Source organism: Balearica regulorum, chromosome 8, assembly GCF_011004875.1.
Source record: "Balearica regulorum gibbericeps isolate bBalReg1 chromosome 8, bBalReg1.pri, whole genome shotgun sequence".
In the NCBI taxonomy this organism is placed as follows: domain Eukaryota; kingdom Metazoa; phylum Chordata; class Aves; order Gruiformes; family Gruidae; genus Balearica; species Balearica regulorum.
This window is the reverse complement of record NC_046191.1, coordinates 13,470,031-13,488,329: the sequence shown is the minus strand read 5'-3', so window position 1 is coordinate 13,488,329 and position 18,299 is coordinate 13,470,031. Positions and strand designations below refer to the sequence as shown.

Genomic DNA, 18,299 nt, shown 5'->3' with positions numbered 1-18,299 from the left:
GATGCTTTCAAACGGCAAATGTGATGTTATTGAAATTCCAACATCAATACATGGAAATATGCTCCTGTCTGAGAAAGTCATTACTGATGACAAGTACACAGAGCAGGAAATAGCTTCCATGGTTCAGGGCAGATTCTGAATCTTCACTAATGGAAGGCATCAGGTAATTGAACAAAGGCGGTGACAGGATGAGTTAATGGAAATGAAAGAATCATACCAAGTGGTTCAATAGATTGAAATAAAAATCTGATGATTCATCGGCTCTGAGGGATGTATGTGCCAAAGGCAAGTCTACAGCAAGGCATCTTGACAGATCTACTCTCAGATCGCCCTCTCCTCCCCACCAAAGGCGGTTCCTCTTCCCAGCTCTCCCCGTCACTCCCGGGGCAGCTTTGTCCTGCAGCCACCTTGGCTCGGCATGTTCCCCACCCTGCTCTTGTGGTGACTTCAACAAAGCCCGGTGATTTCAGCATATTTTTGGTGGAAGACTGAGAGAAATGGCTGTTGTTACAGCCCCAGGAGCTGCCCAAACTGAAGGTGAGATGCAACACCACAGCATTATCTGTGGCCAGCCGGATCTGTCTAACCAACAGGTCAGGGAGGGACAAGGGCAGGGCAGGGCTACATTACACCTCACAGCAGAGCCACAACGAGTGCGTAGGTCAAGGCAGTGGTGAGATCTGCTACCATTACTGCCTCAGCTCTGTAAAAATCGAGTTTAAAGCAAGCTCTCCAGGGGCTGGCAAGGCCGAGGGAGTGTTGATACGTGGCTAAGCACCTGGCGCGGCTGAGAGCAGGGGCACTATTCCTGCTAACATCCTGCGCCCAAGAGCCGGCAGAGCCCTAAACGCTGCAGGACCGCGGAGAGAGACAGGCGGCAGCAGCGCTCTCGGTCCTGAGGGGGCGGTGCAGAGCACGCGCAGAAGCCGCTCCCGCCCTTCCGGCAGTTGCGGCGGCCGGAGCCCTGTGGAGGAGGCGGGGTAAAATGGCGGCCCCGGTGCCTGCTGTCTGCTGGGTCCGCGCCGCTGCAGCCCTGCTCCTGGGGTGCTGCGGTGCAGCGGTCGCCAGCGGCGTCCAGGTACGAAGGCTGGTGGCAGCGACCGGCGGCGAGAGAGGGCGGGCGACGCTGAGCTGCGCCGCAGACTCTATGCTGCTGGTTCCCTCCATCTCTTCCCCTCCGCAGGCAGAGCCACACCTGCCGCCCCTCGGCTGCCTGCCCTGCTACCGCTCTGGGGTCGCGCCGGTGGAGCTGCCCCGAGGCGCTTGTGGTGCTCTGGGAGGGGTCGGGTTGGCTGCCCGTGAGCGGCTTTCCCGAGCGGAGGGGCGCACGGTGTCCTGCGCCGCGATGTCTGCCCCGCCACCGGCCCGCCTTGCTCTGCCCCGTGGGCGGAACGCGCGGGGCTGCTGGTGGGTGCCTGCCCGGCATCGGGGGTTTGGTGTCCTGTAACCCCTAGTGGCCTACGTCCCAGAAACAACGGGGCTTATCAGGCACGTGTAACTTGTTTAAACTGCTTAAAGTTAAAAAAAAAACAAACCCTAAACAACTGTCTTTTAATACATTTGCAGGTTTCTGAAACGCAGGTTCTCTTAGGCTGTGCAATGTAACTTTCAGTAGTCGGTGTTTTATGGTCCTTTCGCGGGTGTTCGCTGGCTAGGTTAGGTGCGAACAGAGTTGTTGGGTTAAAAACCAGGTGGGGTGTGGGCCGGTTTCAGAGGCGGTGGAGCTGCCCGGGCTCACCTGGGCCTGATGGCGCATGCCTTTCCCCCAGGTGAGAGACACTCACACGCAGGAGGAGCTAATTTATTGTTTTTGTTTTCAAGTGGGAGTAATTTCATATTTCAGTAATTATGCTTTTTGCACACTACCCACACTACATCTGGGGTGGTGTTTACATTTGAGTTCTGCTTTATTAACAAATTGTTATACATGAAATTAATTACAAATAGGGCAAAAAATAGCCAATATAATTATTTTTTGAGTCTTTGGATTACTAATTACACTGCAGATTGTTTGCTACTTGAAGTACAGTATGTTTTACATGTATTTTAACATAACACTTTTACTGTTGCTGTGTTTTCTGTGAGATCACAAGTATCAACCTGGTACCCCTCAGAGACTTAACAGAGTCTGATTAAGAGTCAGCAGGTCTGGATTCTTGTCCTGTGTCAGACTTGGTGCCTTAGCTCTGGGAAGTCTTATCCCTTTTCTGTGTCCTGATTTATGCTATCTGTTAAAGCAAAAGAGCCCTCTCCTCTGCAAAGCCTGGTGGGAACTCTGGATAGCACAGATTGTAGAGAAGGTTGTTGTCATAGCTCCTGATTTTGGAAGATGAATGTAACCACTGTGGATTTAAAATGGGTTAAATTGCAGATTCACTTACCTGCTTTTGAAAAGATGAGAGGAACAATGAAAATAGAAATTAATCCAAGCCCCTTTTCTCATTAAGGAAGAAACTAGGTCAATAAGTCATTTTATTTTGTTCTTGGAGTGTTCTTTGGAATAGAGATGTGTGGGCTTTTTGTTTTAACGAAGCTGAAAGTGACTAGTAGTTCTTTCTCCTTTGTTATTTAGCAAGTTTCAGGGAAAGATTTGGAGCAATTAGTTTGCATGAAATGTGCAAAATAGAATAAGAAAAATACCTCTTTTGAAGCTTTTGTAAGGTTTATTCAGTGTTAAGGTGTGTTAAACGTATGCATTGAATGCTGCTTTGTGGAAACAACAAAAATATGAGCAGTAATTTCTTTCTTATTGCTGAAAAAAATCTCATCTTTTCTTTTTCAGGATCAAGCAGAACAGTTCTTTAGAAGTGGACATACAAATAACTGGGCAGTTTTGGTAAGTGTGGTCCAGGTTGTTTTCTTGCAATAAAGCTGACAATTTTTCATGAGCCATAATTGCAACAGTCACTCAAGAATTCTGCTCATTTGAAAGAAATGTAAAGATAAAGACTTGGAAATTAATAAATTTGAAATTGTACCTGCAAATTTATTACACTATAATAAAATTATCTTTTCAGTATAACTGCATTTCAGGCACTCAAAACATCTAGTTACATGGCAGGATTCATAAAACAAAAGTTCTGACAGCAGTAAAACAGTTAAATTGCCATACTTCATATGAACAAAAATGTAATCCTAGTATCAGAAAAGTATATCTCTTTGACCAGAAAGATACTATTTCTGATTTTTGTTCTTACTCAATCTGTTAACTTGTGATAACAGGCTTAGAATAAAAGAAATTCAGGCAACAAAATGTTTAGATCAACTGTTCTTATCGTAGATTTTTTTTTTTCCTTTGCCATGAATCTTTTATTAGCTTTGAATCATGTTACACAATTGGTTCTTAATCACAATTCAGGTCCTAATGACTAATTTGTTTCAGAACACTGTTGTAATTACTCGGTAGCAGCTGTTTGTTTTCCAGATACTAAAATTGAGCAATATAAAATGAATTCAGAATAATTAATTGAATTAGAAGGAATAATTTCTATATTCTACAATGTACAAACTTGAAACTATTAAAACATCAAGTACTACTTTAATACTAATAAGAAATAGGTGCTTTTATTAGTACCTGTAAAAACACACAAAGAAAGTGGAACATTATGTCCAAGGAGTTATACTTCCTGTCCTCAACAGATTCTCTGCTGGTTATATTTTTTCAGTACTTCGTGATTAAGCTTTATAACAATTGCTACTAATTCTTTAAGCAGTAAAATAGGGAGAGTTTTATAGCTATCAGGCACTTCAAGCCAGAGATCATACTGCAATCCCACCTCATCAGTCGTTCGAATGAATATGCTGCAGTGTGAACAGCTATATTTAAAGCATAGACACATCTTCCACTGTGTTGTAAGGGAGGTAATGGAGGAAAGGGGCAGATGATAATGCCTTGAAATGTCACAGCTAGATTGGCCACAGTTAGTTTTCAGAGTTTTAAATCTTGCCAAAAGGCAAATATTCTCAGGGACTGATTCCCGTGGGCTTTTTTGAAATTCCTACTGACAGGATGATTGAGACACAAGGGGATCCTTTCAGGCTGAATTTTTGTTATTTAAGCTACTACTCATTTCATTTATAAAAAGGCTAGAGAAAAAGGTGTTACATAGTGTGTCTTAAAGATGTTTCTATTTAAAGCTGAAAAAATAAAAAAGTCTTAAATGCTTGTTCCTGCTTCTCTATTTTTGTGGCTTTAAAGTCACCTCTTCTAAAATGCTTCATCCTTTGTTTGAAAGACTTGTAAAAGGGAAGGAAGTTTGTCTCCAAAGGAGAATTGCAGTCACTAGTGTGGAACAAACAAAAAAGTAGTGAACTGAAGTTAAACACAAGGACCATGATAAGGCTAGTAAGAAACTGCAACAAGTTGCCTCTGAAGGTTTTTGAAATCTCATTGGTTTGAGGTTTTTGAGGACAGATTAAATAATATCTGACCTAGGGAATAGTTTAAGTACAGGAATGGCAGATCCTCAACCCTTCTACTGTTACAACAGTAGAACCTGAACTCCTTTGGGATTTTTGAGAATTTGTATTCAGATTTTGGTTAGAGCTCACTTAGGTCTTACTATATTATATTTGACTCCTTAAATGCAAATATCCTCAGTGTATTTTCCCCTGTGTGTGGCTTCTGCATGAATTCACTTATGCTTTTGTGCACAGTAACTCCCAGAATGGGTTTGCTATTGAGATGAGAACTCTTCCTTTGATTTTTCTTCCATTTGATATGGAGAAAGCAAATGAAAAAGTTTAGCTTATCCACTTACTATTGCTGAATTATTCCCTAAAGTGCCACTTTCTATACTTAGTTGGGTTTTATGACAATTTTTTCATGAGTCAGTATGTTAAGAACATTTTTTTTTTTAAACTTTTATTTTCAGCATTTGTTGCGTTGGTACAACAAAGATTTATATAGCTTATATCATGAGTTTCTTGGTGTTGCTGCGTTCATTCTGATTTGTTACTAGTTTGTTGATACTCCTGTAATCACAGTCATCTGATGCAATGTGCCAGGCCAATTTGTATCTTTTACACTATTTAATATGCTTTTTTTTTTCCCTTAAAAATTCAAGGTGTGTACATCTCGATTCTGGTTTAATTATCGTCATGTGGCAAATACTCTTTCAGTATACAGGAGTGTCAAGAGACTGGGCATTCCTGATAGGTAAGGGAATCTGGGTGAATACAATTCCTTGCAAATGTGCTATTAAAGTTCTTTTGTTGTTTGAAGCAATATAAAAATACATTTCTCTTCCCAGTTTAACTGGATAAAAGTAAAAAGGAAGGATGTGATCACATCAGTGTATTGAAAAGTGTGGCAATATTGTTCAAAAGGAGAAGCAACAAGTTATGTAATAAGACTTCCAGTTGGAATAGGCTAATTAGATTAAAAACGTAAGGCGCTATCTAGGCACTAAAATGTACCACCTAGTAAATTGGTGAAAGCATAATGTGGAAAACTGATAAATGCATTCAGCAATGACAATACTACTCTGAGATATGCCTTTTGCTGTACTTTAGTTTTCTTTCAGTGGGGAGATGTTAGCAACCCTAACTGTACTAAAATGTAAGACTTCCACATCTGCAACTACACTGAGAGTCTAAACTAAAGGGCCTAAACAAAGGAGCTTCTACACCTTGAAAGTAGCCTTGAAAAACCCATTTTGCATGATGGTTTTAAAGAAACCAGAAGCTTTGTCCATCAAATTGTGCTTCTCTAGCGATAGCACAATGGTTAAAATAGTATCCCTTCTTTGATAACAGGATTAGGAGGGTGAACGAACCCTTCTGAAGTGTCTTTTAGTTGTGTTCCTAGTGAAAGTTCTAGGGGTATTGGCGCAATTCCATCCAGCTGTTTTGGAACACAATTTACTTGTACCAGAACTGCGGAAGCGAATTTTACGCACCACCATCCATTGAATAATAGGCTATATGTATCCATAGGCTCCTATGGAAATCCTGGTGGTCCTGGTTTTTAATGTTAGTTTAGAGGACTGGTAGTTTGTCCAGCATGTCTGCCTAAAGAGGTATGGCCCACTCCATCATTGCAAAATACATATTCTGCTGGATTAAGTTTGCGTGGCATTTTTTTGTCCAAGTCCAAAACTGTAGTACCTGGAGTCCCCACTTAGCTTCCACTCAACTGTGAATGCAATGGCAATATCATCCCATTTCCTGTGTTTATTTTTAAAAAGTGACTTCTTGGGTTTTGACAGAGAGGATGTTGAAACCTAATTTTTGGAAGCATTTGGGGGCTATAAATCCAAGGGAACGTACTGCCTAAGCATTGTGGCCTGAAAGCACAGAAATATGGCGGTTTTTTGCACATCACATTCAGAAGCATCTGTCTTTTCCCGTATAGCCGTTGAAGCATAGGTGCCCTAGGCACTACCTTAGAAGTTCTTCCATTTGTTCTACCCTTACCCGAGAACTTTCATCTTCTCTCCATCCATCCATCTTCGCTATTAAGATCAAAATAGGTGGCAGTTTTAGAAACACTGCAAAACCTACAGCATGGCTGGGGATTTCTGTTGTTCAGTAACCTGATCTGTTTCTTATCCACACCCAAGGATCTGGAAATGAATCTCAAAAAACCAGCAAAGTTTTAGGCTAAGGTCAAGAGTAAGACATTGGAGAAGAGCTAGAAAGAGAGCAAGCGTATTTTATCCCATTTGGAGCAATTTTTACATGGATTTGAGTGGGTTTCACCCTTAGACAAACTTCTTCTACCTGTTTTTCTTTCTTTGCAGCAAAACTTCATTCAAAATAATGATGACTAAAACCCAAACCTACCCCTAAATCACATCTGAACAATAAACATTTTTAATGATTCTTGGGGTTGGTTTTTTTGGAGAGGTTTGTGTATAGCCTCATTTTGAATGGAACTGTGTCAATTTGGTCATTTAAATATATTTGTCATCCAACAACAGAACTCATTAGGAAAATGATTTGTGGTTTTATAACTAAGTTGCTCTGGTTTGTTGACATGTGGGCACGATGCTGCAACTTGTAAGTAAAAAGTTTTGCTAAAATAAAACAAAGCCAAAATGAATCCAGAAATAATTCTTGATTCCTGGAATTATTATGCAATATAAGTTTTACATCATTAAAATAGCATTAATATAGTATATGGTTAGATTACTTTGGTTTAACAGTTAAGCTGCAAGTTAACACCTAGATTGTTTTGCTGCTTGTAGGAACCACTTGTTCACAGTGGTTCTGTCTAACTGTGGGATATTTCATATGCTTTTAAGAATGCCATACAGTATACAAACTGCATGTTTGTGCTCACCTGTCTGTATTACTACTATGCAGAACTTTTACTGAGTGATGCATGATTATTAATTCTTGTTTTTAATAGACATAGTCCTAGCAAAAATACAGTGCTAGTGATGACTTAGTCTGGAATGTTCTTTTTGAGTGTAATTCAAAAATGGGTGTACACCTGACTATCTCAGTAAATCTGCAAGGCATATATTCATGTGTGGAGAAAACAAATATTTTTCTTCTGTAGTTGTCCTCCTCTGGCTTCTGTCATTACAGCTTCATATTTATGCCAGCATTTTATTCCCATTGAAATAATTTGCTTTGATTATTTTTGAGGATTTATGCTCATGTTATTTTGGATAGTATTTGTCTCTTCCTCCCCACCCCCCCCTTTTGTCATCATCGTCCCCTCCCCTTTTTGTCCCTCTCTTTCCTTCTTCCCCTCCCCCCCCCCCCCCCTTTTTTTTTTGGTGCAGTGTGGAGTTTACCAGCACTTACTAAAGAATAACTTTACTCTTAAAGTGTTCGTGCAGACATACAGGTGGACGATGACAAACACAGGAAGGGTGTTTAAATAGCAGGACACAGTTTAATTTTTCACTGTGTGCCTGAGAGTCTGAATTAGCAGCATTCTTTGCAGGATACAGAGCTTTCCTTTTGTAAGTATTGTTTGGGAGAACACAAAGATCACGGTCCATGAGAAACTATGTCCAAGACAGGGTTTTCTGAGGAAAGGACTGACTTCACCTTGTTCTAGACATCTCTGGCACATTCTTCCTAGTGCTAACAGTCTCTAGTTATTTCATATTTTCACCCAAACCTGACCCTGCCAGGTAAAATATAGATTTTTGGCTGCATACAAGTCAGAACAACTTTATAATGTGCTGGGTTTTTTTTTCTTGGTACTATGAAAGAAGACAAAATGTTTGGTGTCAGCCTACTTGTGTTCTTCAGGAAAATTCGATTAACAGAGGTAGTCATACAGTAGCATATCAGATGGAGTATAATGGTTTGAGAAATGTTCACAAGTTCCTCAAATGTAATTTCAGGGGTTCCTCAAGTATAATTAAAATTTGTCATAATAATTTGAATTTACCTGAGAAGGTGCGTACAGGTTGGGATTTCTTTTGTGGAGCTGCATGAAATTTAGTGCCCCATAAAAATCTCAAATTTTTTTTTTTTTTAAAGAGTTCTGCCAGCCTATGTCCTGGCAAGTCTGTATCACAAAGTTGCTAATGTCAACTACTCTCATGCTCATCTTTGGCCTGACTTAATCCTGTTGATAAAAAACAGCTAGCTGCATTTCCGTGTGTGGTATCTTTACAATAGTGAGGATGTACATAAGGAAATAGAGTATAACTAAGCAAAATTTCATTTACAGTTCCAGGAATCTTCTTAATGTTATAGGCTATTGTAATCATGGGACAGCGTTGTTGTAATTTCCATTTGACCGTTATGTGAAAGTAGAATGGCTGAAATGTTTTTGTCTTATTTTCCATAGTCACATTGTCCTGATGCTGGCAGATGATATGGCATGTAATCCTAGAAATCCCAAACCAGCTACTGTGTTTAGCCATAAAAACATGGAGCTAAATGTTTATGGAGATGATGTGGAAGTGGATTACCGAAGCTACGAGGTGACTGTGCTTTAACTAAATCAGCATGTCTTTGTTTCTAGTGTTGGTTTAAAGATTTATACATCTGTGAAGCCTGAGGAAGCCTTCCTATTCACATCACTGGTTTTGAGCTGGGCTGTTATTGTCAGCTGACAGGTTTAAAATACACATTCCTCTCTTTCCTTTGATACTCAATTTTGTCTTTGGAGTTTATTATTCTAGAAACATGTTGTATATTGGCCATTTTTAATAATGGAATCTCCACAATTAAAAGAATATATGGAACTTCTTGTATGTATTAGGAATACACACATACTACTGAAATTTCTCTTTGAAAATGGATGGTCAGTGTCTCATCTTGCAAATACCTCACACCACTGTGAAACTCTTGGCATGCAAGTGAAATGTTTAATAGGGGAACCTACTTAAATTTCTAATCTTAAGCATATGCTTTTATCAGAATAAACCAAAATACATAACCTAATCATTACTGTAAAGTAATTACTATATAGAAGTCTGCATTCTGTCACCTTTTTGTTTTTGTATAATATTCCTTCAAACAGTGTCTTTACCAGTTGGTCTTAAATTGGACATTGATTGCATAGTTTAATAGTGCTATATAATCATTACTAAAGGTTTACAGGAGCATATTTAAGTATATAGTAGATGTTTTATTTCTCTGAAGTTTTATGTAAAGAAGTGAAGATGCAACACTGAAATAGAGATATGTTCTTTTTATCATGTTTTTTCCTGAGTATGGATTTGTTGCTAGCATTTGAGCTGTGTACGTCTGCATGAAGAGGAAGTGGTGTTTTATGGGATGTTTTATAGTCACCAGATGGGTCTTACCTGATCATTCAGACTTGCGTAACCAAAATTGATCTTGTTTTTCTTTTCCTGAGTTGCAGAGGGAATTTAAACTTTTCTTTTTCCATGGTAACACACACTAATGTAAGAGCATTTTGTGAGTACACGAGCAGTTTTGACAGAATAGAGCTATATGCTGACAGGTTTTCATATTAGTGAAAATGTATTTAGAAATTATAATGGTAGTAGACTTATTGAATATAGTAAAGCAACAGGCTGATGTTAGTGGGATACAGTAAAGTAAAAGGTTAGTAAAAAGTACCATATGACTGAACTTGCAGTAAAACCTTAAACAGAAAATGTCTGTTTATGCAGATTATACCAAGCAATATTATGTCTGGTTAGATACACTGCATATTTTAGTGTTCCATTATTTAATTTATGTAACACAGCCCTGAGTTGTTAATCAATATTTTTTCTCTTTAGAAAATTACTTTATGCTTCTATTCCTAGGTTACTGTTGAAAATTTCTTGCGTGTATTAACAGGAAGAATCCCACCAAGCACACCACGATCTAAACGTCTTCTTTCTGATGACAGAAGCAATATTCTAATATATATGACAGGTAATTACAGTTCATTGATGTTTGTTGTTCAGTTGGACGGGCCTTTGTGAAAGCATGAAGTCCCATCAGGAGTCCAAACAAAAAAAGAGTCAACAAAAGGTTTTTTTCTTTTTTTAGGATGTTGTGCTAATTAAGAAAAAACTTGTAAGGCAGTACTTAGCAAGTATAGTTTCCACACTTTAAGTGGTGTATGTGTACTGTTCTTACTGTGATAATATTTTCTTTTGCTTAGGTCTGTTTGGAGAAAGAGAATTGTGTTTGTGATTTTTTTTTTTTAATATTTTTTATTTTTTTTCTTAGAAAAATGGTCAACCACTCTGAATGTCTTCCTTTAACTTACATACTTGCCTAATTTCTGATTTTGCTGTCAGGCCATGGTGGAAATGGTTTTCTAAAATTTCAAGATTCTGAAGAAATCACAAATGTAGAACTTGCTGATGCCTTTGAACAAATGTGGCAGAAAAGAAGGTAAGAAAAAAGCATTATTTAGAGGTTCAATACTCTATTTCATGAACATGCCTGAAGTCTTACCGGTAGGCCTTGCTTACCTTCAGCAGTGAATGCTCTCAGTTGTCCATAAAATTTCATGAAAGTTTGCATTCAAACAGAAGAGGTTTCTTTTTTTTCTTTTTTTTTTTTTGGCTTCCTGCAGTTACAGCTGCTCAAATGTGTTGCTTTGACTAAACTCGTGCCTTACAATCAATCAGTGTGAACTCTTCTGTTCCTTAGGTTCCTAGCAGCCGTCCTGGTAACTAAAAAGCAAAGTACGTATATGTTGTTTCAATGTAGAGATGCATAAGGAGGCCGTTTTATTTCTTTCAGGTACAATGAATTGTTGTTTATTATTGATACTTGTCAAGGAGCATCCATGTATGAACGATTTTATTCACCTAATATAATGGCCTTAGCTAGCAGCCAAGTTGGAGAAGATTCTTTATCAGTAAGTAGATTTTTGTGATCGTGAAGCCAATTTACAGAATGCCTGAGTTAAAAGCACAGGTTTTGACAAAACTTGTGAGTGTACTTTTCCTGTTTGTTTTTGTGCGCTGTCCTGGAGAACCAGGCTAATGATGGATTTCTGTGCTTGTTGGCCAATTTATGCATTGCCTAGGATAGGAAGAAATTTTATGGGAAGACTGCTGAGAGATATGTGTGTGGAATATTCAATCTAGGACTTCTTACACTTGATGTACAAAAAAAACCCCGCAACCACACAAACCCAGACCCGCTACAGGAGTGATAGGAGAGAGATCCTAGCCAGACCAAAACCAGCAGGTCAGGACTACCTACCTGAACCCACACAGTGCTGTAAGAGAAGCTGTCTCTCCCAGCCCTGTTTTCCAAGTCCTAAGGAGCTCGGGGCAGCCAGCGAATCTGTACTGGACCATTAGGAAGAAGGGGTTCCCTGCTTTTTGGCAAACATGGAAATTACCAGGATATAGTTTAGAAAAAAGAAGATAAGCTATATTATTCAACTTGTCAACAATGTTTCTTCGTGATTAATCATTTTCTTGGCATAATTTGCCTAAGAACAAAAAAAAAGTGCTTTGCTTTTGTAGTGCGCTCTTACATTCTGTTCCCTCTCCTGAATACTGAGTTCTTTCCTGCAAATGCCCAATAACTGCTGTGTGTTATTTTTAAGCATCAACCTGATCTTGGGATTGGCGTTCATCTTATGGACAGATACACGTTCTATGTGCTAGAGTTCTTGGAAGAAATTCATCCAGCCAGCCAGACAAATATGAATGACCTAGTAAGTAGAATACTCAACATTCATGAATATGCTAATGACTTTAACAGTTTCCAAAACTAATTTATTTTGTCCATAGGGTTCTCCAAATGCTTTTTGTTCTCCTGCTGTTTCTCTCAGAAGCAGCTTTGGGGGGGAGGGTTTTTTTGCCATTATTAAATGTAGTCGTAGTGTAACACTTTAAGGATTCTCCTCAGTGTGAAAATGGTTTGCTGGCTACAGAACAAATTAACCAAAATTAGCCACAATTTTTTTATTCATTGAAAAATGAGTAAAGTAGTCATTAAATATTAATTTCAATAGAATGAAGTATTTGTATGTGAAAAATGATAGTAGGAAGCTTCTAAAATCAGCTTAATGGATAGCAGGCGCTTTGCAGATGTGGAAAGGCAGACATTGAAATTGTTTTGCAAAGGTGATTAAAAAGTTAAAATTCTGTGTACTCACAAATGCCTGCAGAGACTAATTTCTCTGTATATCTGCTTAGATTCAAGAGCAAGATATGTCCAAATCCATCAGTGTGTGGAGTTAATTATATCTTGGGTAAATATTAATTGTAACTTTCAGGTATGAGGCAGGAGAGAAAAAAACAACCGACCGGATAACCTATGACAAAATTTATAAAAATACCTCTATAACAGTTAGATGTATACACTGGTGAGATGACATAAAAAGTAACCATATTTTATTTACTCTATTAACCCTTTATACCTGTTCCAATATTAGTTTCATTGTAGTAATACATTATGCTTTGGTACCTTGTAGCTGTAAGTCTTGACATGCTGTGTCAGTGATCTAAGAGCCACCACTTAGAGAACACATTGTCTTTGATTCATTTCTGTAAAAGGAGCAGCTGCTCAAAAGTTTAATGCCACCCTCTGTCTACAGAGGATGGTGTTCGCCTGGCTCCTAGTTGTGTAGTAGAATTCACTCTAAACAGCCCACACTTGACAGATTTTATGTTGATACAGAATTGATTCAGTGACTAAGATTCAAGATTCTTTTACTACTATGGGAATGAAATTCTATCCTGTAATCTGATACCTTCTGATCATGGGATACAGATAACTTGACAATAAATCTTGTTAAAGAAGAATATTCAAGTTCCTTGTTGATTAAGTATCATCTTCTAGCCAGTTCATTCAAACAGCACTTTAGAACTCTGTTCTGTAAACCAGAAAATGAATTGGTGTTTAAAAAAGGTCATAAAAAATGAAGAGTAGTTTCTACTGTATAAGACACCGTCTGGGAAGTGATATAACTGGTCTAGCCAGCTAGATATTAATCCAGTTGTTGTGAAAAGTGTAGAAAACTTGTTCACTGGCCAAGTAGTTTGCCTCTTGGGAGAAGATATCTAAACATTCTCCCTTGTGTTTTTTATTTTTGCTTATATGCCAAATACTCAGGAAGAGTTGTGGGAAGTTATCCCATACTGGTAAACTTCTTACATCATGTAAGTCATCTTATCATACGTTAATCTGCTTATTGTTGCTCTGGGAAGGGAAGAGAATGGACCCAAATATATCATGAATTGTGATGATCATGTACTGAGTCATAATATGCATGTATTTCAGCAAGTGTGACCTCTTGATTTCAAGTCAGTGCTTTTCAGGCCTTCATCTAAGAGTTCTAAAATGACATATGGTTAGTACATGGTAAGGATATATGCCCTTTTATTTGCCAACAGTTATAGGGGATACTTTGGCACTGGAATGCACTGTTAGTGTTGTTCTGGCTTAAGAACAAAGACCTACTGCTTATCCAAGTCTGATTTTTTTTTTTTTTTTTAATTCTTTCCAAACTTGGGATAGTATATTAGATGGCTCACCAGCTAACTTTAAAATTATTAGCTAATGTTTAGTTGTTTGATCTTCTGGTATGTCATATGTCTGCTTTTTTAGAAGTACTGTGTATTTGTTACCACTTCTGTCCTACCACCTCTTTACTTTTTTCCAGCCACTCTTAAAACAGCTTCTCTTCGCATCTACCTAAGATTTGGATATTGCATTCCTGCAAAGAATGAGACATCTTTTTTCATAATCCACTCCACCTACTCCCCACCTGCTCCATCTGTGTTGCTAAGGGATAGCATAAAGCTGTGCAAATGACTGACTTTTGGTTTGATCATAATTCCAAAAAAGTAAAGACTAAATTGAAATGGCATACATTTGAACTTTTAAAATAAGATTCAAATAAATTTCTAAATGAGATATCGTTTGTCATAAAATAGCTAAAAATGTTGTTAAGAAAAGTCAAGATGAAGTTCCCATTTTGTGGAGTTGTTTAGCTTTATCAGAATAGTATCTTACTTAAAAAAAATATTTAGAAAAATCGACGCATGAACAAATGTGTTTCATTTAACCAGTGTTTGCCTTTTCCAACAAAAAAAAAAAAAAAAAAAAGACCTCAGTTATTAGTCTGCTGTGGTGTAATTGCTTTGCAGTCATCCTCTTTCACACTGGTACTAGATTAAGTAGATTTTTAATACGGAAGTCATCTTCTCAGTCCCATTGCACATTTTTGTTCAGGATTCATCTCAATATCTTATGGTAGTAAATTTGTTGTGGGACGGTTTAGAAATAGATGTGGTATCAATTTCCCACTTTCAGTGCTGATGCAGTTGTTTTGGGACATTTACACTCTCTTGAGAGCCTGGAAGAGAGACTTAATGGTATAACTGCAGCATAGATTTATGCATCAAATAGCAGGATTAAAACAAATAGTTAGCTTTTATAGCTTCAGAGATTTAGATTTTATGTTTGTACCCTTAGTTAGAGCAGAGTTGAAGAAAATTGGTTGCGTTTTGGTGAAACTTAAGAGGATTTGTGTGCATTGACAAGTGGCTTTGTATGGGAAGCGTGATGCTGATGAGTCTAGTTCGTTTTCACTTAACAAGGAGGATAACAGAAAGATTTGATCGGCCCCTATCTTTTCTTTAGCAGCTGTGTGATACTCTGCCAATGAGAGAGTTGGGAATCATGAAAAAAGAACTCAGTGGATATGTGTGCTTGTATGCTTCTGTGAAGGTAAAGGTGAAAGTGAGTTGAAGTCTCCCTGGACCAGCAGCCTAATGCCGTATACTTACAGGCTTAGACAAAAAAGACACGTTACGAAAGAGCAACTGTAATGGAGCAGAAGGGAGGAATGGGGAGATAAAGTCTGTCCTCTATGAAGAAAAGCCAAGTACATTGTTTCCTCTCTGGGAAACTTTTTAAATGTAGGGCTTTATTATCCAAAGAGAATGAGACACACAAGCCTGTGCATTTTCTGTCAGGCTAGGCACAGAATTTCTGCTAGGAAGTATGGACTGAAACTCACAGGTTTTGTCAGCCATGATTTGGGATAATTGAGGCTGCATCTGCATTCAGCTTATTAGGACTTGTGATTTTGTCCTAAGACTGCAACCTTCTAAGAACTGATGCGTGATGTAATTAGGTATATTAAGCTCTAGATTCAGTGACTGATGAACCTAGGTGTGAAAATCACTTGGAGTACTTAAGGAAGATGAACACCCATGTGGAAAGTGTCCTTCATAGTCCTGTATGTTAATCTATTTTGTTAAATGTTCTTTGTTGCTGGAACATGTGAAGACTCACATAACCTACACTGTTACTAAGTGGTCTGTTGGTTGCTTGTGAGACAGTTGAATGAACAGCAACATTTGCTCATGAAACTGTCCAGAGCACTGTAGAGTTAGTGCCCCTGTCTAGCAGGGATGTGTGTCTAGATCCTGTGTCTAGTTGGGTTGTGAAGTGCCTTCTGATGATTGAGATGTGAACTCAGCTTTCCAAACTCATCAAGGAGGCTAGGGAAAGTGAGGCCTTGGGCTGCATTTCATGGCACTTTAAGCTATGTATCATTATTAACAAAAATACAAACCAATTATTATGATGAGAAATAATAGACACTCGTGAGTGTGGTAGGACTTTTGTACAAAAAGGCGTTGTGTCCAAAATGCATTGGTTTTGCCTTGACTACCTGCTGCGTACATAATAATCTTGTTATTTAATAGGCGTGCTGTCTTGACAGATATTTGACATGCTACAACAAATCTGCTGCTGTTATGTCTATTTATTTTCTGCAAATGTACCTCTATACAGAATTGAGTCAATTAAAACAGTTTGTTAGTGCTGCTCTTGTCTTCCAGGTGTTGCAATGTGTGCTGGATATAGTGGATCTGATATGTAGACAAAATACATAGGTAAAATAAATAATAAGTTATATAACTAATTTGTAGGTTTTGTAGGAAGTCTCTGTGAACTTAATGTACATAAACCACCTTTGATATTTGAAAATCCTAATTTTGTGTAATTTGCAGGCTATAAACTAGAAATAAGACTAAGAGATTTTTTCTTTTAAATCAAAATGGAAATTCTTGCTTCTTTATGAAGCCTTCACTATTAGCTACCTATCAAGGCTTGTTTAATCTTGCCTGCCTCCCTTTGGTAAATATGAAGAATTTATACCTGCTTGTGCTTTTTGGAAGGTTATTGCTGCATCTATATTCAGAAATACATTTGTGCATTTAATCAATTAGATATAATTGATGGTTGGCTTTCACAGAAGCATGTCTAAACTCAAACAGCACAATTGTGAGGATAAAGGTTTTCTCAAATGCATCATGTCTATGCCTTTTAATGTTTTTGTTCATTTTTTTTCCGGCTGTGGTGCTTGTACTGAAATTAATGCAAGTTATCTTTCTTCTTATAGCAATTTCAATTTCTCATTCATTTATAGAGACTACTGATGAATGAGGGACAGGATATGATTGTCCATCTTGTTTTCCAGTTTCAGGTCTGTCCAAAAAGTCTGTGTGTTTCCACGCCTGGGCACCGAACTGATCTCTTTCAGCGAGACCCGCAAAATGTTCTGATTACAGACTTCTTTGGCAGCGTGAGAAAGGTGGAGATTACGACAGAGACAGTTTCTTTGGACAGTGACTTAGCTGGTTTTGAGAGCAAGTAAGTAGTCATTATTTAGGCTTGATTTGTATAGCTCTGTGCCACAGAAACAAAATAGTTGTATAACTGTCAAGGAAGGAACTCTGATTTTCTGTCATTTCCTACAGAGAATCAGGGAGTTAGTATGGACCTGCTACTACTGATAAAGTTGGGGTTTGTCAGCTGAAAACTTTGTTTAAAAATGCTCACTCTTATATTCAGTCTTGTAAGTGAATATTGCTAAAGACCAAGGTGTGGATGTCAACAAGAAAAAAAAAAAATTAGTCTAAGATTTTCGTTCTTCCTTAACATTTCTTCTTTAATGTGCAGAACATTTTGTTACTGTAAATTCCTGCTTGTAATAGTTTACTCCCTCAGATAAGCTCAGAGTATAAGCCATCAGTTAGTCATTTCATAACAACTAGATTTTTAATAAATGCTTTGTTTCTGTTCTGTGAATTCTCTGACTTTTGACATTAACTGTCTTGAGAATTTCTGTTTCTGAGATGCAGCAATTCATTTGAGTAAAATTACTGGTGCGTGTTCATTGATAGAAGTTGTAATGGAGCTTCCATTACTTTGCGGACAAAGAAAGAATTATAAACTACTTAGTATTTTTGGTATTCTGTTGCCACCTATTGGGAACTTGTAAAGGAAGATGTGGCTGTACTGTAGAGTTTATTTAGCATTGTACTTCCATTTCTGTTGCATCTTCTATGTTTCATGATACTATCCTCTGGGAGAGGAAAAAAAAAAAGGATTGAAAGAATCTGCTATACCAGGGATGAAACATTTTTCAACCCATAAATTTATGTAAATTACTGTCTACGTTGTTGTTTACTGTTGCTCAAATCAAAGAACTAATTGGATAGCATTTTTATTAACTTTACAGTAGTCAGGGGAGGTTTAGACTAGATATTAGGAAATGTTTCTTTGCCAAGAGGGTGGTCTGGAACAGACTTCCTAGATAGGTGGTTGATGCCTCAAGCCTGTCAGTGTTAACAATGCCCTTAAATACATGCTTTGACTTGGACAGCCCTGAAGTGGTCAGGCAGTTGGACTAGCTTGTTGTAGGTCTCTTCGAACTGAAATAGTCTAGTCTATTCTAAGGATAACAGTAACTCTGGTCCTCATAATTAAAAATATCCTACGTGGTTTAGTGTATTTCGTATTTTATTTTCTTGCTATATCTTTATCCATATCATGCGCGTTAGTACTAACCATATATATTTTAAAATAATTTTGTGGCTCCTTAGTTTAAAATAGTATTTAGTGGCACTAGATTTGTTTTTTCTCTGAAG

The 18,299-nt window shown here is 38.0% G+C and overlaps 1 protein-coding gene across 3 annotated transcripts in view; it reads left to right on the top strand.

Moving 5' to 3' along the window:
* Positions 1-768: 768 nt before the first annotated feature.
* The window catches only part of PIGK (phosphatidylinositol glycan anchor biosynthesis class K), a 92,487-nt gene continuing 74,956 nt past the window's right edge, over positions 769-18,299 (top strand). Inside the window, exons 1-9 of one of the 3 annotated variants that reach the window (XM_075759738.1) lie at positions 769-1,078; positions 2,783-2,836; positions 5,067-5,158; positions 8,762-8,897; positions 10,197-10,308; positions 10,680-10,776; positions 11,131-11,248; positions 11,951-12,061; positions 16,847-17,019. In XM_075759738.1, the coding sequence (XP_075615853.1) occupies positions 986-1,078; positions 2,783-2,836; positions 5,067-5,158; positions 8,762-8,897; positions 10,197-10,308; positions 10,680-10,776; positions 11,131-11,248; positions 11,951-12,061; positions 16,847-17,019 (986 nt within the window). In that variant the 5' untranslated portion in view covers positions 769-985. The remainder of the gene's footprint in view (positions 1,079-2,782; positions 2,837-5,066; positions 5,159-8,761; positions 8,898-10,196; positions 10,309-10,679; positions 10,777-11,130; positions 11,249-11,950; positions 12,062-16,846; positions 17,020-18,299) is intronic. The other 2 variants (XM_075759737.1, XM_075759739.1) reach the window with 2 other exon arrangements.